The 21842-nt window shown below is 40.9% G+C and overlaps 1 protein-coding gene across 2 annotated transcripts in view; it reads left to right on the top strand.

The window, feature by feature from the left end:
• The window catches only part of tpst1 (tyrosylprotein sulfotransferase 1), a 127078-nt gene that overhangs the window by 57149 nt on the left and 48087 nt on the right, over nt 1–21842 (top strand). For both annotated transcript variants that reach the window (XM_088011430.1, XM_088011429.1), the window contains exon 2: nt 6410–7454. In XM_088011430.1, coding sequence (XP_087867556.1) covers nt 6598–7454 — 857 coding nt within the window. In that variant the 5' untranslated portion in view covers nt 6410–6597. The remainder of the gene's footprint in view (nt 1–6409; nt 7455–21842) is intronic.

Raw genomic sequence — 21842 nt, 5'->3', positions numbered from 1 at the left:
AGCATCAATGCTAGGCTTAGCTTAGCATGTGGAGAGTCACAAGCATGTTGACTAACATGGACTTATGCCCTCCAGAATATTAAAGTTAGTGTATAAACCAGGGGTCGGGAACCTTTTTAACTCAGAAAGCCATGAAAGCAAAATATTTGGAAATTTATTTCAGCGAGAGCCATATAATATATTTTATGACTGAATTCAACTAAATGTGAGTTTAATAAGCCTCTTTATTTATTCTTTTAAATAATGTTGTTATAATACTCACCATTAATGCGACTTCTGGTGCTGCATGGATTTGCTGATGGCTTTGTAGTGTGGTTGGTACTTTGTGAGGTTCAGCTTCATGCAGGCGTTGAGGCTTTCATCCGTTAAACGTGATCGTAGATTGGACTTGATGTTTTTAAGATGTGAAAATGACTGCTCGCATGAATATGTAGATCCAAACATGGTCAATACAGCAATGCTCACGCTTCAGTGTGTCGTATGTGACAGGAAGCGCGTTCCAAGTTTTGATAATCAACTGGTCTTCGGATTGAAGTTTTTGCATTTCTCTCCACATGTGCTTGCTCGCTAACTCCTCTTTCTGTTGTGCGATTCTTTCCAAATCTTGATTCAGTGACTTGAACTTATTCACCCACGTGTCAGGTCAGCCACTTATGCTTCAAAATCTCTGAGGGAGACATCAGGAATGCAACTCAAGTCGGCTGTGTTCAGTGAACACTCATTTTGATGGGTGATTAACTTAAAAAGATGAGTGTGCTCACAAAATTCTCCAAAGCATGCTTTGAATGACTGTAGGAGATTGGACGTGAAACCAGCTAGCTGGTGGAGATCAAAGTTTTGAGTGGGCTCGCTTGCTGTCCATGTATCATTAAATTGTCTCAGTTTTTCATAATGTAGTAAACGACCTGTTTTAAGATCCATGATAAAAAGCTCCAGCTTGTTTTCAAAAGCGTGTTGAAGGGATAACACTGTATTTCCAGTGCCTTGCATTTTCACGTTAAGCTGGTTCAGATGTTCAGTTATATCCATGAGATAGTAAAACTTGAGGAGCCACTCAGTTTTGGTTAGCTCAGGATGCTTGATGCCTTTCATTTCAACGAAAGTCTGGATTTCGTTCAGGCAAGCTGCAAAATGTCTGAACACCTTCCCTCTCGACAACCAATGCACATTGCTGTGCAAAAGCAGACCATGGTAATTTCCAACTTCATCCAGCAGTGTTTTAAACTGGCGATCATTTAAGGCTCCAGCAACAATAAAATTGATCATACGAATGACCAGCGACATCACTTTGCCAAGCTGCCCGTCACACATCTGAGCACAAAGTGCCTCCTGGTGTAGAATGCAATGAAAACTTAGGATGGGTCTATTTTCATGTTCACAGAGAAGCACCACAGATCCTTTGTTTTTCCCCACCATACACGGAGCACCATCAGTACACACTGAGAGAAGTTTATCTGTCAGTATGTACTGAGAGATAAACTTCTCTCAGTACACACTGGGAGAAGTTCAACATCGGTGAATGGTTTTCCATTCCTCACTATTTTCCATTCCTCACTATTGCTAAAGATCCAGCAAAACTAGTGGAATTATAGTCATCTTGCCGGGTCCATATGCGGAGTTGCTGCTGGCTAGCTTGCACCCTGCTCAGTAGCTCTTGGCATGCTTTTTAGGTAGAAAAAATCTACCTAAAAAATTAGCCTTTTATTGGCAGAACATCAAGACTTTCTTCACGCAGTGTGTCACCAGCTACTATCACACTGAACTGCGACAAATGACTTACGTCTGTTGACTCATCCAAAGCCAGGGAAAAGAACTGCGCTGCATTTATGTCCTTCACTTGCGTTTCTTCCACTTGGTTTGTCATCATGATGGTACGATCATGAACAGTTCTTGCCAACAGAGGCAACAGAGGCTGTGTCTGTCTGATTATCTTGTCTTTGTTCGGAAGATCATCAAAAAGTTCATTGGCTACATCCAGCATGAACGTTTTAGCATATTCGCCATCGGTGAATGGTTTTCCATTCCTCGCTATTGCTAAAGATCCAGCAAAACTAGCGGAATTATAGTCACCTTGCCGGGTCCATATGCGGAGTTGCTGTTGGCTAGCTTGCACCCTGCGCAGTAGCTCTTGGCATGCTTTTTTCCTGCTGTCTCCAATAGGGTATTTTGATGCAAAGGCAGTATGGCGTGTGTCGAAGTGCCGCTTTACATTTGACCGTGTCATCGAAGCAATTTTGTCATTGCAAATTAGGCACACCGCAGAACCTGCTTTCTCCACAAAGGCGAATTCTTCAGTCCATTCGTCCTGAAATGTACGATCATTTTTCTTTTTGCCATCTTCTTTGTCAAAGGGTTAGCTTTCAGTTAATGACCGGGCAGACTGATTCAAAAGGTGGTGTTTTTTTTTTTTTTTTTGTCTTTTTCAAAAAGGTGGCGTTTAGCTGTTTAACCAGCAACAGCCAACGTAGGCTATTATCGCCCAATTAAAATAATGCACAATCGCTCCTGCAGCCAACTACAGCCCTGACCAGGCATGAGCAGTGGAAAATTGATGGATGGATTAAAACAAGTGATAATATTTTATGTTTTATCTGAAAAGCTGAAATCTGTGAGCCAGATGCAATCATCAAAAGAGCCACACCTGGCTTGCGAGCCATAGGTTCCCGACCCCTGGTATAAACTAAAATGACCCAAAATGCTAATGTTAGCCTAAATGCTGCCAGTGGCATTTGGAGTATCATGAGCATTGGCTTCCTCCATTCAGTATACTAAACATGGGTAATAAATAAGAAAAATGGCTAAAAGCTTAATTTAGGGGAAAGGCTAATGCTGATGCATTGCTTTGCTGTGCAAGACGGTGCACTAACCTGAGAGAAAAAGATGGCTAAAATGCTTATTTTATGGAAAAAGCTAATATTAGTGCACCGCTTAAGGTGATGCACTATCCTGAGAGAAATATTCAGGCTTTTATTTTGAAATTTTCAGTAAGCTTTGTTTTAAAGGGTTACACTAATCTCATGAGTAACAGTGGTTGGGTTAAACCAGAGGTTCCCAAACTGTGGGGCGCACCCCCTAGGGGGGGCGCCGTGTCATTGCAGGGGGGGCGCGGGAAGCCGTCTGGATGAAAAAAAAACAAAAAAACATGAACACTGTATGGGCTGGGTTTTTACCTTAGAATGGCCAACTCTCTGTTATTCCTATGTCAATTTGATACAGTAGAGGCTTCCACACTTCCTATATTTGTGTCCTCTGTCACTTTTATCAGCAGTTAAAACTGTTTAATCCGTTGTTAACATGTTGTAACCTGTTTTTCCGAGCCGCCTTTAAACTCAACATGAGCGCTACGACGCTCGCGCTGGGTTTACACCTGTGAAGGAGACCTGCTGCTGCTGTGCGGAGCTACGTAGGTTTGTATTAGAATCACGGCAGCAAACCAGCAAAACGCAAAGAACTTTTCACAGTTTTTCTCTCCAAACTAACCGACTGAGTTGAGTAAAGCTGTTGGATGCAGGTAATGTTAGCTAAAAGATGACTAGCTAATATCAATACAGAACCTTAAGCTTAACAAGTACCTTGTAGGCTACCGATGTTGGTGTCTATTTTCAGCTACGTACATTCATTTTGCCCCCCCCGTCACCCCGTCACACGCGTCGTTTCAACCAGACAGCCATTTGTAATCCATAGGGGGGGCACAGAAAATGTTTGGAAACCACTGGGGGGGCGCAGAAGAAAACGTTTGGGAACCACTGGGTTAAACCAACCACAGCAAGTCAGTCACTGCACTCCCTGTGTGTTTCAATGGCAGGCCCCAATGATTGTTTTTATTTTCTCCGACATGATATGACCTCTTTTTAAATCAGGGATTTATTGAAATTTCTGTTCTCTGGTTTTTGCCCTATTGTTGTTGTTTTCCTATCAGGAACCATTTTTAGCTTTCCTGTTGTGAAGGGATCAAGGAATTAGTGACATCACAACCTGGGAGAGCAGTCCATGTAATGCAAGTATTTTCCAAATTGCAACGAAGACCAGGTCATTACAGAGTTGTGGCAGTTGGCATATTTAATGCTGTTATCATTACTACATATGTAGGCCTGTCATGATAATAAATTTTGCTGGACGATTAATTGTCCCAGAACTTATTATGCTAAACGGTAACATTGTTGTTTTGAGAACATGGTCAAGTAATATAATAGTAATAATGGCATAAAAATGCGAGAACACGTTCTCAAAGTTCAATAAACTTTAAATTTATTAAACCTTAAAGTGTTTAAGCATGTTTAAGCGGCCCTCGGCCACAGTTCGATCGACTTTGTCATCGTATCGTCGGATCTGTGGCGGCATGTCTTGGACACTCGTGTGAAGAGAGGTGCGGAGCTGTCCACTGACCACTACCTGGTGGTGAGTTGGCTCCGTTGGTGGGGGAGGATGCCGGTCAGACCTGGCAGGCCTAAACGTGTTGTGAGGGTTTGCTGGGAACCTCTGGTGGAATCCTCTATGAGGCGGAGCTTTAACTCCCATCTCCGGCAGAACTACAAACACGTTCCGGGGGAGGTGGGTGGGTACACTGAGTCTGAGTGGACCATGTTCCGTGCCTCCATTGCTGAGGCAGCTTATCGGAGCTGTGGCCGCAAGGTTGTTGGTGCTTGTCGCAGCGGCAACCCTCGAACTCGTTGGTGAACACCTTCGGTGAGGGATGCTGTCAAGCTGAAGAAGGAGTCCTATTAGGCCTTTTTGGCCTGTGGGACTCCAGAAGCAGTTGATGAGTACCGGCGGGCGAAGCGGCATGCGGCTCGGGTGGTTGCTGAGGCAAAAACTCGGGGGTGGGAGGAGTTTGGAGAGGACATGGAAAAAGACTTCCGTATGGCTTTCAGGCGGTTCTGGTCCACCGTCCAGCGTCTCAGGAGGGGGAAGCATTCCTCTCTAACACTGTTTATGGAGGGGATGGTGTGTTGCTGACCTCGACTCGGGACATTGTGGGTCGGTGGGCAGAATACTTCGAAGACCTCCTCAATCCCACCAAAATGCCTTCCATTTAGGAAGCTGAGCCTGAGGACTCTGGGTCGGGCTCTCCAATCTCTGGGGACGAGGTCGCCAAGGTGGTTAAAAAGCTCCTTGGTGGCAGGGTCCTGGAGGGTGCATGGGAGTTCACCCAACCAGTCTAGATGTGTTTTGTGGACTTGGAGAAGGCGTTCGACCGTGTCCCTTGGGGAGCCCCGTGGGGGGTTCTCCAGGAGTATGGGGTACCGGGCCCTTTGATACGGGCTGTCAGGTCCCTGTATGATTGGTGTCAGAGTCTGGTCCCATTGCTGGCAGTAAGTCAGGCTCGTTTCCGGTGAGAGTTGGACTCCACCAAGGCTGCCCTTTGTCACCAATTCTGTTCATTATTTTCATGGACAGAATTTCTAGGCGCAGCTGAGGTGTTGAAGGGATCCGTTTTGGTGGCCTTAGGATCCACTGGAGGGACTATGTCTCTCGGCTGGCCTGGGAACGCCTTGGGATTCCCCCGGAGGAGCTGGAAGAAGTGGCTGGGGAGAGGGAAGTCTGGGCCTCCCTTCTAAAGCTGCTGCCCCTGTGACCCGACCCCGGATAAAGCGGAATAAAATGGATTGATGGATGGATGGTGTTTAAATGTTCTAATGCACATTTATCCTAGATAAATGTTCTAAGATAAATAAAGAAAACAACAAATGAAATAAATTATGAAATCTCTGTAAACAAAATTATCATTCAAAAAAAGGGATGGTTAAGACCAAAGCACCAGACTGAAGACTTTTATCATTCAGTTTGTAGCAAAATGACAGGAAAAAAAGAGAAAAACAATAAATCAAGCAAATTAAATTTATTGAGTTTCTTTTAATTTATCATGCGATTAATTGTTTATTTTGACATGCCTATACATATACACATCAGTCTGAGGGAGGTGAACTTCATAATAACCGTCCAGCAGTCTTAGTGCGACTGTCAGGAATTTCATGGTTGGACAATGTGGAAACCATATGGGAGTCCCATCTTCCTTACAGTTCCTGAAGCCGTATACAAAGAAACAACTCATAAAAGTGGACACAATATCACTATGACCCTGCTGGGACCATGCACGAGGTAAAAAGCTCACGGGGTCAAATGGACTCCGTCTTTTAGAACTGTGTGAATGTTTAACACTTTACTGATGGTAAAACCAACCAAGGTGAATATTTCTTTCTGCAGGAACAACTTCCACATATTAGGTTTGTTGTTAGTGTGACCTGGTAGTGCTCAAGTGTCAATCACGAATCAGAGTCAATTAGGCTTCAAATCAGCTGATTCCAGTCAATATCTTATGTCTCAGTGTTTTCAGTTCCTTGTTAGCATTTGAATTCTTTGACTATAAACTTCAAACTAATGGTGGTTTTTATGTTGTGCCACACCACAGGCCTCATGGAGCTGGGGACACGCCACCTGCTGTGGACCAAGGAGTTTCATCCATGCTGGCTTCCAAGCAGACGGCCATAAAGGGTGGAAAACTTAGCTACCCTGCAGTTGTTTTTCCTCTGCCCTTTTCCTAAGTCACCTCTTCCTTCCCCAAGGAGAAACCACTCCACTGTGTTGGAGAGTAACGACATGATTGGCAAGCTGAAACAGAACCTGCTGGTGGCCTGCCTGGTCATCAGCTCGGTCACCGTCTTTTACCTTGGCCGGCATGCAATGGACTGTCACCATCGCTCTGAGGAGCGCAGCCATCCAGGAGGAGTCCTGCCTCTGTCCGCACTGGGAGGCAGCATGCGGACCACCTTACGGACAGGCCAGAATCTCAGCACACCGTTTGTTTACAACAAAGACATGCCACTGATTTTTATAGGGGGTGTGCCCAGAAGCGGTACCACACTGATGAGAGCAATGTTAGATGCCCACCCTGAGGTGCGCTGTGGAGAGGAGACGCGCGTCATTCCCCGCATCCTGGCCATGAAACAAATGTGGAGCCGTTCAGGACGCGAGAAGATGCGCCTGGATGAGGCTGGTGTAACAGATGAGGTGCTGGACGCTGCCATGCAGGCCTTCCTACTGGAAATCATTGTCAAACACGGCGAGCCGGCAAACTTCCTCTGCAATAAGGACCCGTTTGCACTGAAGTCGCTCTCCTACCTGGCCAAGATTTTCCCACGTGCCAAGTTTGTGCTTATGATTCGTGATGGGAGGGCATCGGTTCACTCCATGATCTCACGGAAAGTGACCATTGCAGGATTTGACCTGGGCAGCTATCGCGACTGCCTGACCAAGTGGAATCGGGCGATAGAAACTATGTACACTCAGTGCTTGGAGGCAGTGGACAAGTGCCTACCTATGCACTATGAACAGTTGGTCCTCCATCCTGAGAAATGGATGCAGACACTGTTGAAGTTCCTAGAAGTTCCTTGGAATGATGCTGTCCTTCACCATGAGGAGCTTATTGGGAAAGCAGGGGGAGTTTCACTTTCCAGGTAAGTACTACCAGCCAGCTTTTAGTTTAGTCTAACGTCACCTGTGATGCCATATTAAATAGTTGTAGTTTTGAAGAAATGAAAACTAGGGAAGGCTGTTGGCTTCTTGGTTGTGGCAGCAGTTTAAAATCGAGGTAGACAGGTTAGCAGCCCATGCTCTCTGATACAAATTTACAAATTCCATGTTTCCAGGTCTCTATATTGGCTCCAGTCACTGAAACGTTAAATGACGATTCAGTGGCTAAATCGTTAAATGAAGAGAAAATGAGTCATACCATGTCTCATTTTCTCTTCAGTTTTTCTCTGTGGACATTTGGTTACTCCATCCGTCTGGAATGCAGCCTCTGGAAGCCATCTGCCGTGGCTACACATCAACTCATATCCACAGCTTTCACTTGAATTTGGGGCTGAAGTGATTAATCAAAACTAATCTCGATGAGTCAGTTACTAAAATAATCAACTAATTTAATACAACACAATACAACTTTATTTATAAAGCCATCTGTGAGGGTTCTCGCATTGACCAGCCAGAGAGACGCTGAATGGAATTAAAAAAAGAATCTTAATTTATTACAAAAAAGTTCAAAAATAATCAAGCAATGAAGAATTGGGCCCAAAACTGAGCTCAACATAACAAACTACAACTCAGGTGTTAACACAAAGAACTCAAGCACAAAACTGACCTAACAAACAAGACATGAGGGGAACTTAAATAGTGGCTGATCAGACCACTGCTGACACACAAGGGGTAATTTAAGCATACAAAAACTTAAACAAATACAATACCAAATCTTTAAATTAAACAAACATTAGACTGAAACTACCAAATAGAAGAAACATTAAAGAAATGGTCAAATTAAATTAAAGAAAACCAAATTTCCCCGTCCCCTGGCAAACAAATGGAACGGCCCGCTGAGGAGGTTTTGCCAGCCACATATGGATGTCAATTAGCTGGAGCTCTTCTGTGACCCTCCAGCAGCAGCTCCAAAGGAAACTGGTAACATTCAGGTCTGTGTGACAGTAGGGTCAGCTGTCACACCATCTAAATCAGCACCATTGGCCAAAGTGCTGTACAGCAAATACAGACAAAAACTAACATAAAAACAACAGCATTTAAAACATTAAAAACAATTAATTAACTGGAGTAAACGGCCTCATAAAAGGCCATTTGCTAGGAGAACAACATAAATTAATGATCAATAATTAAGTGAAAACTGTAAAAACATTAAACATAATATATGATATATGTATAAAAAAGCATTTATCTTTAAATATGCTCACCCAAAAGTCCTTAGTGGCAGTTACATTACATGTATGTGTTTTCCCAGACCCACCTGAACTTCCATCATTTGATTTGAGTTGGAATTGAGTCATTTTGTTGAGAGAAGCCTTGTCATTAGTGACCTGAAACATATGTTTTGTAAGCATTGCTGTTCTGAAGGCAGGTTCTCCTTTCAGGATGGCTTCAGGAGGTCACGTTATGGAAATTGTTGACACACTGAAAGGGGTTCAACCTTGCTTCTTTTCCACCCAAACCCTTCCAGAAACTCCCTTTTCCTGCCACGTAGTACTAGAAAAATCCCACATATCCTTCAGAGGCATTTAGTTTGCATTTTTATAGTGTGCAGATGAAATCAGTCATGGTTTTTATTAAAATCTGCTGCACCCATTCATCACTTTTCCCTCTGAGTGTCTCTGCCAATAACCGGAACTCCTGAGTAAATCCTTTACTTATCTTGTAAAAAATTATAAACATGCATAACTCATTGAGTTAATTATTATGAACTATTGTTTTATTCAACTGTGAGTTAAATATCTTGGGTGTTAGGACAGTGTATTAGATTTTTCAGCAAATTAAAAAAAAAAATTAAATATTCTGGCTGACCTCAGTGGTTTTGTAGATTTCTCTTTTTGGCTGCTTGTGGGAAGTGATAGATGGAGCTAAATGGTTCATTTCAGTGGAAATCATCTCTTCATTCACTGAACAGAAAAAGGAGGAGACTTCCTGTCACAAATGGACAACTCAAGCAAATTAAGACACCATTTTCCACAATACCACTACTTCAGTAAAAAATGACTGTCTGGTCATACTGTTTTCTGTCTAATGATCTAGACAGCACTATTTACCTGGAAGCTTCTTGGTTATCAGTTAATATTCATTATCTGCTGAAACCATCTGGTAAAGACAGCTTCCTATTGCCTAGAGTTGCTAAATATTCAGTTCCTCAAAGTGCAGAACATAAATCTCATGCATAGGGTTAACACATTTGCTCAAGCTGTCAAGTTTGTTTTTCAGAGATGAACTGATCAGATATTGTTCCAATAGAGATAGTTTTACAAAATCAGCATTTATTGTATTTTTTCCTATGAATGTTATGAATTGTGGCTTATCTCATTTACTCCTTTACAGGGTGCATAATAGTAATTCTTTTTCACACCTTAAAGCTGCAGTGTGTAACTTTTGCAAAGATTGTGTTTTACTTATCTGTTAAAACTGTCACCATGTTTTAACAATTTCAGACAGATAATCTGTGAAAAGATCAAGCTCTTCCACCTCGTCCATGAGCTGCTACTGCTGTCTGAGGAAATGCACCGTTACTGACCAAAAACAACCTATCATAGCGAAGAGTCTTACAAATATCAATGAACCTCATGAATGCAATGTTCAGTGTGCTAATGGAGGAAAAACAACTTGGGATTACAGAAAAACCACTACACGCCATCATCGGTGGCTATGCTGACTAACCTAGTATTCACAACAGGATCAGCTGACAAAGAAAAGTTGTAGCCGTAGCACTCAGCAAGGGGAATGAGTGCCATGAGATTGTGATTGACAAGTGCTTAGACCTGCCTCCGGACTCTGATTGGTTGTTTCTAGTTAAGACTGGGAGAAGGCAGAGAAGCTCCATTTTTCACAGATTATCTGTCTCCTGTTACATGATCACTGTGTTGTGACTCACAATAATGACAATATAAACATATATGTGTAACCCTGTCAATGTCAGATGACACCTCGCTGCTTCCGAAAACTCTGCGTTGTGTTTTCCTTAAGGTTTGTGGTCGGAACGACGTTTGAGGCAGGAATTTGACACACATGGCGGTTCAGACCGTTTATTCTGATCACTCGACAGTGCAGTGGTTTCGCCTTCAGAATTCACAGCAAACACTCCGTGTTAACTTATGTCTCATTAACGCATTTATTTATTTTTTTTGTTTGTTTTCAAATACAGTATATATTAAACAAAGAAAAAACAATACAAAACTAACTACTCGGACATTAAATGTAACATTTGACTACAGTGAGGAGCTGGCGGTCAGGATTGCCTACCTTCAGAATTCACAGCAAACACTGACCGTTATACTGCCAGTGCACAGTAACAGAAGCCAAAGCACAGCGTTCATCAACGGACAAACTACACAAACTTCCACAACCCAAAGAACAAATCTAACATCTTGGTGGCCTACGCTGACATATTTAATCCACTGCCCTACATCCACCCGTTGTTTAATTGATGGCTACTAAACTTCCAACTCCCGAAATTGGCGCCTCCGCTGACACATTTAAGTCACTACCCTACGTATGTTTAAAAAAAAAATAAAAATTATAAAAAAAATAAAATAAAAACATATATATATATATATATATATATATATATATATATATATATATATATACAGTATTTTCCGCACTATAAAGCGCACCAGATTATAAGGCGCACCTTCAATGAATGGCCTATTTTAAAACTTTTTTCATATATAAGGCGCACCGGATTATAAGGCACATAGAATAGACACTACAGTAGAGGCTGGATTTACGTTATGCATCCACTAGATGGAGCTCCACTAAACGGAATGACAACAAAACAGTTCGACTCCGGTCGGCGGGGAGAGCCTTCCACGACTGGGCCGGGGCGTGGCCGGACGATGGTCACCCTTCTCCGTTCGCGCACAGCATGTTCGTGGAGAACGTGGTGCTAAATGACCTACAGACGACCTGATTATCAGGTCGGTAGGTAGATGGGTCAGCCAAACAAACCAGCGTTCTGACAACTATCCCAGCATGCACCACGTGCTTCTTCTTTCACGGGCGAAAATGAAGTCGGCGGCTGCTTACCGTAGATGCTAGATCTGCTGTGGCTCAACATTGCTCCATATATAAGGCGCACCGGATTATAAGGCGCACTGTCAGCTTTTGAGGAAATTGAAGGTTTTTAGGTGCGCCTTATAGTGCGGAAAATACGGTATATATATATCAGTGTTGTGTTCAAGACCACCTAACCCGAGACCAAGACAAGACCAAGACCAGAGTGTATCGAGACTGAGACAAGACCAAGACTTTTAGGGTCCGAGACCAAGTCAGGACCAAGACTGAGGGAAGTTGAGACCGAGTCAAGACCAAGACCAGCTACATGACACAATAAAATGTAAAATATGATCAAAATTGCTTCTCAAAATAATCTGAAAGATCCATATTCCCATTAAAACACCTAGATGTTAAATACTTAATACATTTTACCAATATTAAATATTCCATTTCTGTGCTACAATGTGTGATGGTCTCGTGCCATCCCTAAAAACATAACACCCTGGGCATTTGCCCATATTGCTCATGTAAGAAACCACCACTGTCTGCACCATTAAACATATCAATTGAGGCAATGCCCTGACGGTAAATAACGCTCAACTATGAACACTGACCAAGGAGCAACAAGCAAGAAGTAACCAAACAGAAGGCGCTCATCGTGACTGTTTTCACTCTCTATCCCAGTACATGAAGCCAGGTAGTCTGACACGATGGCAGACATTACTGCTGCCACGTTGAACAAAAACAATCAAAGAGCAATGTGCATGCTCTTTCGTTCTTGTGTTTTAGTTATTTGTTAATTTCAATATCAATGTACATAATTAAATTAAATAATGATGCAGTGTACACAGAGCATTACAAGAACAAAGAATGGGTGTTCTGTCGGGTCAGATCGTCGTACGCTTAACACGAACTCACGGTGTTCTGTCAGATCAGCATACGTTGTCAGATAGTCGTATGCTTAGCTCAGACATGCATACGCTGTCATTACCATATGATTTTATTTAATCAGCAACATAGAATCATGACGTAGATCATTATTAACAGTTAACAGTTGTATGGCATCCAGCTGCAGCCAGACCTGCTTTAAATACACTTTGAAACCATGACAACGCATGTATATCTATCTAGTTATCATATTATGTCGTATTATAAACAATTTAATGACTTATTTTTATCATAACTTGTTGCGTATGCTGAACTGACAACTCCACTGACTTCTTTATGCGCATGCGCTGGCATGGTACTCACTGCATGTATGCTATTCTGACAGCGTATGAATAGCTGTCTGATGTAGCCGGTGTCTGATAGAACACCGGCTACATCTGTCAGACACGTCATTACCATAAGATTTCATTTAATCAACAACATAGAATCATGACGTAGATCGTCATACACTTTGTTATTAACAGTAGTATGGCATCCTGACTTAGCGGTTAAGTGAGTTTTACACGGGCGTGTGTTGTAGTAGACTCCAGCTGCAGCCAGGCCCTGCTTTAAATGCACTTTGAAACCATGACAGCACATGTATCTATATAGTTATCATTGAAAACAATTTAATGACTTATTTTCGTCATAACTTGCTGCGTATGGTGAACTGACAACTCCTCTGACGGTCGGACTTCTTAATGCGCATGCATGGTACTCACTGCATGTTTGCTATTCTGACAGCGTAGGGTAATCTGATAGAACACCGGCTCTCCGTGAGTGACACTCCAGTTCTATCTAATAAGTAAAGAGCCGTGGAGAAGAATCGACTGTTTCTGAATGTCACATCACTAAATTGCAGACTTTTGGACATAGCGTTGTCCCATATATGCGACAAGTCAGTCTACACCTCCGCACAATAATTCAGCGAAGTGAGTGACTTTTTTTCATCACAAATTCTTATGTCTCTCTGTACAGCTAGCTTTGCTAACATCACGTTAACGGAGCTTACCTTCTTTGAGCTACTTTTCTAAGTGACGAAAAAAGTTAGACGTTGTCCCCACCGTCTGTGAAAGCGAAGCGATGTTGAGTTAGCTGTGGCCATCGGATTTCTTATGATTTATGCAGCGATATTCCATTACTGACGATTAGACAAACATTTTCTGCCACTGAGAGAAAACCACTGCGCATGTCCTGGAGCGCCGCGCGCGAGTGAAAGGTGGGGGGCAGGGGGGAGTAACAGAAACACGTAGGTGCTTGGATTTTAATTGGTGCGTTTTGCATCCACTGAAAACAAAGATGTTAACAAATAAAGTGGACAGTATGCTCATGCTGTACGTTTAATGATATTTTCACAGTTGCGGTCTCGACTGGTCTTGAAATAAAATGCCGAGTCCTCAGAGCCCGAGACCGAGACAAGACCGAGGCCAAATGCGGTCGAGTCCGAGACGAGACTGAGACCATCAAAAAATGGTCTTAAGACCGGTATCGAGACCAAGACCAACTTCGAGTACCACAACACTGATGTATATACACTGCTCAAAAAAATAAAGGGAACACTCAAATAACACATCCTAGATCTGAATGAATGAAATATTCTCATTGAATACTTTGTTCTGTACAAAGTTGAATGTGCTGACAACAAAATCACACAAAAATCATCAATGGAAATCAAATTTATTAACCAATGGAGGCCTGGATTTGGAGCCACACACAAAATTAAAGTGAAATGTTCCCTTTATTTTTTTGAGCAGTATATATTCCAACAGATCCAGGTTTCACCTCTCGCCCATTTCCGTCTTGTTCCAGTAGCCCATTTGTCATCAAGGTGCTCTGGTTCCCCAGCACCTGACGCAGACCTTGTTTGGCCGGGCGACGTCTGAGCCGGCATGTTATGCATATCAATGTCTCTCATGGTATGAGGTAGGCTATATAGCTCCAAGGGTCTTGCCTAAGGACCCACACTGCATAGCTCAATTTCACTGTTGTAACTCAGAGAGGAACTGGAGAAGGCCTGGAAGGTGAAGACCACAGTGGTGCCTGTGGTCATCGGGGCCCTCGGGGCAGTCACCCCCAAACTGGAGCAGTGGCTAAAACAAATCCCAGGAACATCTCAGTCCAGAAATGTGCAGTACTAGGCACAGCCAAGATACTGCGCAGAACCCTCAAGCTCCCAGGCCTCTGGTAGAGGATCCAAGCTCAGAAGAGGGTGAGAAGGGAATTTATATATATATATATATATATATATATATATATATATATATATATATATATATATATATATATATACACTGCAGATTTAATGTATTTTTCATTTTTTAACATCTAGATTTTTTTCAAAAATAAACAACTTTGTCTAGCATAAAATTTGAAAGTAAAAACAACCTAGATTTAATGTCAGACACCTTAGTCAACTTATTCATTTATATTTTGCAACTAAAAAGGAGCCTTTCTGTCATAAACAATTAACTGTTTATTTTAGCAGCACTGCTCCTCCCCACAGTGGAGCCTGCCGGAACTAGGCTTGTCACAATAAGAGATTTTATCCCAGACAACAATGTTGCTTTGAGACCTTTGTTACTGCATATAATAAAATTTTGTACATGGGTATGCATAAAAGTGCTAATACACCCTCTTCAATAAACTAATTTCTGAAGAACATTTAACACTGGAACTTTAAGGCATTTTAAATATCCAACATACATAAACAAGACATAAATAAATGAAGTGGATTATGAAGTCTCTAAACCAACTTGCCCTTCAAAATACATTTATCATTGGGCTCAAACAGGCTAAACTGCCAGTTCGGACTTTTGTGGGGAAAAAAGTATAAACTGTGTCCTGAGTGTCAAATGTTTTGCAGAATTTTTTTTTTCAAAATTCTGGCTTTTCAGATTGAAAGGGTGTCATCTCTTTTCCAATTAAGCAAACTGTCTTTAGTGTGCACTATTTTGCACTTGGCATTGGTATTGTCTTGATTAAGCCCTCAATAATTGTGGAGGAGGACAGAATCAGCCTATTGGTTCTAGTCACCCCCTACCCCCTTCCCAAGCAGGTTTCGTAAATAACCTGCATGGGGTGATTACATTTTAGGTGCAGAAATATTGGTTGTATTGTTCAGTTGCTACTGTTTTACAACCTAGTGGGTCCACAGGTTCAGTGGTTCACCACGGTCATTCAGTTTGAATCCAAAGCACTCCCTGATGCATTTCATGTTTAGCTTTTAAACCAGCGATTTCGTGGCTCAATTTCTGGTAGGAGACCAGGAGCCTGCAGGTAACTGATGCAGGTAACTGATATGGTGATGGAAGTGCTACGCGTCTAAAACTGCAACCATCATATTTACAATCCAAAAAGTAAAGCGGGTTGTGTTAATGTTGAATATCATTATCTGATAACATTCTTTGAGTGACGAGACTGAAGTGGAAGCTTAGGAGTTATGCGTAGCACTGGAAGAATTTACATATACACGACAAAACCACAAATATATCACTTCTTCAATCAGAATATTTTACTCCTCTAAAATGAAAAGCTATTGCTCTAATCCTTTTATTAGAATATCCTACCTTTTTAAAAATATTTTAAATATAGAGGTGTTTATAATAAAACAATATTAGACAGGGGAATCAAGTTTTTATTGAAATTAAATTAAACGCAGACATCTACAAATACAGATCACAGCAAAATCTTTTTTTCGGATTAATCTTTATCAAATGAAGCGCAGTCAAATGTGTCCACCAAACTGTGCGGGTCACTGTGCATCTGAAATGATGGGATATGTTAATATTACACCAAGGACACAGCTTCAATCTCACATAATATTGCTATTAACATGCTCTATTTAGCACATTTTAATAAAAGAGGTAGCGCAGTTGGTGGAGCTGTTGCCTTGCAGCAAGAAGGTTCTGCGTTCGATCCCAGCCCAGGGTCTTTCTGCATGCAGTTTGCATGTTCTCTCTGGGTACTCCGGCTTCCTCCAACAGTCCAAAAACATGATAGTCAGGTTAATTGGCCTCTCCAAATTCTCCCTAGGTGTGAGTGTGTGTGTGCATTGTTTGTCCTGTCTGTCTCTATGTTGCCTGTGACAGATTGGCGACCTGTCCAGGGTGTACCCCGCCTCTCGCCTGGAACGTTAGCTGGAGATAGGCACCAGGAACCCTCTCGACCCCACCAAAGGACAAGGGTTTATAGAATATGGATGGATGGAATAAAAGAGTATTACATTAAAATATTTTAAACTATAGGGACAAATAGCCCACAAAAATAATATATTTTGTCCTAACTAATGTAGTTGATGCCAAGCAATGACTTGTTTACAGTATACAGTATAGTAACGCCTGTCATATAAACTTAAAACATGAAGCAATGGAGCAACGTAATGAAAGCCAGGTATTAAATAAATTAAATAAAGCTTAATGTAATCTTCAATGAAATAAAAGTCGAAACAAAACTTTCACAGGTAGGATGTATTGATAAGAAATCTGCTGAGTAAGTATGCAAGATTTCCCCCAGAAAATTTGCCAAGCCTGGTGCACCTGAAATGATGGGATTTTATACAGCAGCCAGTCGAGTTTTTGAGATGAAAAATGTTTAAAGTTGACAGGAAATTTGAAAATATCACTTGATGATCATGTGAAGATTTACATCTGGACAACAACTATAAAGTCTTAAAAAATGCAAAAATTTTAAAAAGACTTAAATAAATAATGCTTAGCCTGGTGGGAGCACAAGTAAAGCCTGGCGGCCCACCAGGCTTATGATACACTTGGGGAAACTCTGAGTTTATGACGTTACATCGATGTACACATGCACATTACCACAAGGTAGGACAGATTGATGGGTAGCACAGATGGTCAGAACACCTGACCAATAGTTTTTTCTTGTTTAAATATGAGAGTAAAGTTGTAGCAATATGAGAATAAAGTCAGAATTTTATGATAACTCTTCATGAAACTGTGCTAACTTGAAGAATACTTAGAATCTTGTAAAGTTATAGCTGGTCAGGTACTCTCAAATAGTGGGATGCACTATTTGAGAAGTTCTGGGCTACAAAGAGAGGTTACACATGTACTGATGATAAATGAACATGTTAGGGTAATAATTGGTTGAATGCAATGAGCATGTGTTGTGGTCCTTGCACTTTATCTGGTATAATGGCTCTTTAGTATGGAGGACCAAAACCGGCATAGAAGAAATAAAAGCATAAATATATATATTTTGTTTTTCCTTTTCCTTACACGGGTTTCCGTCAAGTAATGTATATATTTTCTTTTTCATTTCCCCCAAACATGCGTTTTTGTCAAGAAATTTAAATATTTTTTGTCTTTTTTTTTTTTTTTTGCTTCTCCCTTTTCTGCTTGCTCTGTTTCTGCTTGCTCTTTTTGTGCTACATCGTTATCTTAATGAAGAGAGCTGCCTTCTATGTGCAGCTCCTCTACTATTGGTCAATAGAGCTTTGGAACCAAAGTCACTGCGTCAGACATTGTGGGGCGTTTACGACTCGCGTGGTCGCTCGGTGCCATCTTTGCAGGCCACAGACTAAAACAAACTTTATCCCGGTGGTTTTATTGTGTTACCGACTGCAGTAAAGTTAGTTTCGAGTTGGATATTCCAATATCCGCCAAGCAAGTGGTGTTTAGCTCAAGGTTGAGCCAATTCATGAACGCTAATTTCGGCCAGCCGTTCTCTAGCTCCCTCCTCAAGCTCTCGGAGTTTCACTTCACTTAGGGACTGTCAACAAATTTCCAAACCAAACACTCCTGTCAAACAAATGTTAATAAATGCCTTGCCTTGTGACCAACTGATACAGAAAAGTGGTAATTCATGCTTTTACATGAGACACACTACTCTCTATTAAAATGTCAAGTCATATTCAGTATTTTAAAATAACTGATATATCTGAACAATTGTTCTACCAGTCTGTACAGATGAGGTACACTCAACTTGAAACAGAGTTGAGGTACACTCAACTTGAAACGGAGTTGAGGTACACTCAACTCGAAACTCCATCTCGAAACTAACTTCACTAGTAGAAGTTAATTCTACCAACTTCACTAGTAGAACAACTGTTCTACCAGTCTGTACAGATGAGGTACACTCATTTTTACTCGATTTGACCTTTTTTATTCCCTGTCGATAAATAGCTCTACATTACCATGTCACCAGGTGACTCTGAACCCCTCCAGTCACTGAATAGATGCTTAAAACAGACAGATGTGCCAAAACTTTCTGCAGCTGAACAGAAGCCAAACTGAAGTTATTATTTTTGGAACTAAAGAGGAACAGTCTAGAGTTATAGATCTAGAGTTGTAGATCTATAACAATTTCACACTGATTTCGACTCAATAGGTCAGATGACCTATATAGAAGCTATTGAAGAGAAATACCAAATTTAAACAAAAAAAGGGTAACAAAAATAAAAATTTAGTTAAAATGGAATAAAAATGCATGTGCCTCATATATAGAGTTTAGTACAATCACACACTGATTTCTAGTCAATGTGGCACACAATATGGAAGCTATTGAAGAAAACATTATATTCTTTAACATTAAAGTTATTTAAAATATTGACTATGACGACATTTTAATAGAGGGTAGTGTGTCTCATGTAGCATGAATTACCACTTTTCTGTATCAGTTGGTCACAAGGCAAGGCATTTATTAACATTTGCTTGACAAGAGTGTTTGGTTTGGAAATTTATTGACGGTCTCTAAGTGAAGTGAACCTCTGAGCACTTGAGGAGGGAGCTAGAGATAGGCTGGCCGAAATTAGCGTTCATAAATCGGATCAACCTTGAACTAAATGCCGCTTGCTTGGCGGATATTGGAGTATCCAATATCCAACTCGAAACTAACTTCACTGCAGTCGGTAACACAATAAAACCACTGGGATAAAGTTTGTTTTGGTCTGTGGCCTGCAAAGACCAAAGTAGAGCAAAAATTTGCATTGTGGACTAGACTAGTGTTTTTCAACCTTTTTAAGTGAAGGTACATTGTTTTAATTGAAAAAATTACAAGGCACACCATCAACCAAATATGTAAACAAAGATACTCTCTAGCCGCCTATGTTACATATATAGTCATTCTCATCAAAGTATCTTAAATAGGAATCAAATAAATCAAATAAACAAATATTTTTTATCACATTTTACATTTTTTATTTCAAATTGCACTTAACATGTCCACTTCAAAAATACACCTGAACAGTGCCACAACAATGTGGTCTTAAATTTAAAGAAGTTGTTAAAACTTCGAAGTGTTTTACAAACTAATCCACAAGCATTTTTAGCCAGAATACAGAAAATAACTCTTATTCTGAAAGAAGCAATAATATTTGGGAAAAATTTCACTGTTACAATATGAAGAGTTGCATGTACAAAATGTCAATCTCTGTATATTTTACCCTCCTAGTGTGAAACCAGTGCATGTTTGGATGAAAACAGAGCTGATTTCCTGGCAGAAATTGAAGAAAGACGGCTCTTCCTCAACAGCTCTCAGTCTCTCTCTGTTTTTAGTTTATATAGTAGTCAGGCTTGAGAAGTTCACTTCCCACAGATATGTTGTTGGAAATGGACCCATGTTCTTTCCAACTACTGTTGAGCTTCACTCTTTTCCACCACTGTGGTCACAGTCTTGCTAGATGCAATGCTCTCACCGCTACCTTAACATTCATGCATCGCTAATTCTCTTGTTTTAATGTAAAATGCTCTGTACTACTGCCATGTAGTGGTAAGAAAATTACATGATTACTACAGCACTACTACAGCAGAGACACTCGAAGATGGCATTATTTGCAGATAATTAATTGATTTTCAAAATATCTTTTAAGACCAATTACCGTATTTTCCGGACTATAGAGCGCACCATACTATAATAAGCACTTTCAAATAAAACAAAAAAACAAAAAAAAAACTGGAAACGTATATATAAGCCGCACCGGGCTATAAGCCCCTGCTATTTCTGCTGCTCTCAGTTTTTCATAAGGACCCAGCAGAGGGCTGCGTCCTAATAAATCTGCAGGATATATTAAGGACGCAGCCCTCCGTCTCCAAAGACGAACCATAGTTTCATTCACGCCGAGCTTACGTGCAGCGGCTTTATTTCCCTCCTGTAGTGCCAGATCGATAGCCCTCAACTTAAAAGCTGCATCATATGAGTTTGAAAACATTTCTCCGTCGTGCTTGCTGCTAGCATGTGCTTGTTCTAAATGAAAATTAGCATGTTCTTCTTTGATTTATAATTTTGATTTCCAATGATTCACTTCCTGCTAAAGAGCCTCCTGGTGGTTGAAGAAAAATCCACAGAAAAGCCGCACCGGGTTATAAGCCGCATGGTTCAAAGCTTAGGAAAAAAGTAGCGGCTTATAGTCCGAAAAATACGGTACCGTAGGTGAAATTGGATAATTTTCCAACACAGTGGCTGAAAAACACTGGTCTAGACAACCCAAAATGTGATGTCCACAAATGTGGACTGCCAGGAGGTTGAGATTAGATTGTCCTGGATGTGTCCAGTCAATAGGACACAACTTGCAATGGTCATGTTTCAGTGAACACAATGAACTATTTCAGCTTATTTGTGAAACCAACCATAGCATGTCACAAGACTTTCAGTGAAAGGAAAACATAAGGATAAAGAAACCAAAAAACATAAAATAAAATAAATATCTGTCAGGGGAGAAAGAATAAGAGCTTTTCTGTGGCCATTTAGTACACCAGTCATCTCTCCACATATTGATTCCCATCAAATATTAATGAACTGGGACTTAAACCAGAGGGCAGAAGATCAGAATGCAGAGGCTGCTTTGCAATGTCCTCTACTGTTTGTATTATCTGAATGCTGGCAAAACAGGAATTTAAGAGTAAAATATAATTCTTTATATCTTGTCCCTGGGTGAGAAGTAGAGTACAACCTACGGATTGTTTAATTCAGAGAAACATTAACTTAACATGCATAGTTTTCAGTCTGGGGATGTACAATATCATCGACTGTACAGTAACATCAGCTGATTCTAGTCATTTCTTAACATTCCAGTATCAATCTGATAAATAAAACTGGGCTAATAGTAGCAACCGATACTTATTTCCATCTTGTTGCTGTTGGTTTCTGGAGGAGAGTGGGGGAAGATGTTGGTCATGTGGTTTTTGTTTGGTCATGTGATTGTGATGCAGCAAAGGACTGTAGGGACTTCAGCTGAAGTAGAGAAGGGTAGTGCAATATGAGTAAATATTGGTTATTGGCCGTAACTGCAATGTTTATATTGGATATCAATATCTACTCAAATTTTAATTTCCCAAGTATTTTGTATGGGAAGGAGAGAACCATCATAAAGAGAGGCCCAGCTGGGATTCAACTGTCTTACTCACAAGTAGGCCTATCAC

The sequence above is a fragment of the Poecilia mexicana genome, unplaced genomic scaffold (assembly GCF_051168715.1).
Source record: "Poecilia mexicana isolate PSO_F unplaced genomic scaffold, ASM5116871v1 scaffold_13, whole genome shotgun sequence".
Lineage (NCBI taxonomy): Eukaryota > Metazoa > Chordata > Actinopteri > Cyprinodontiformes > Poeciliidae > Poecilia > Poecilia mexicana.
This window is presented reverse-complemented; position numbering and strand designations above follow the sequence as displayed.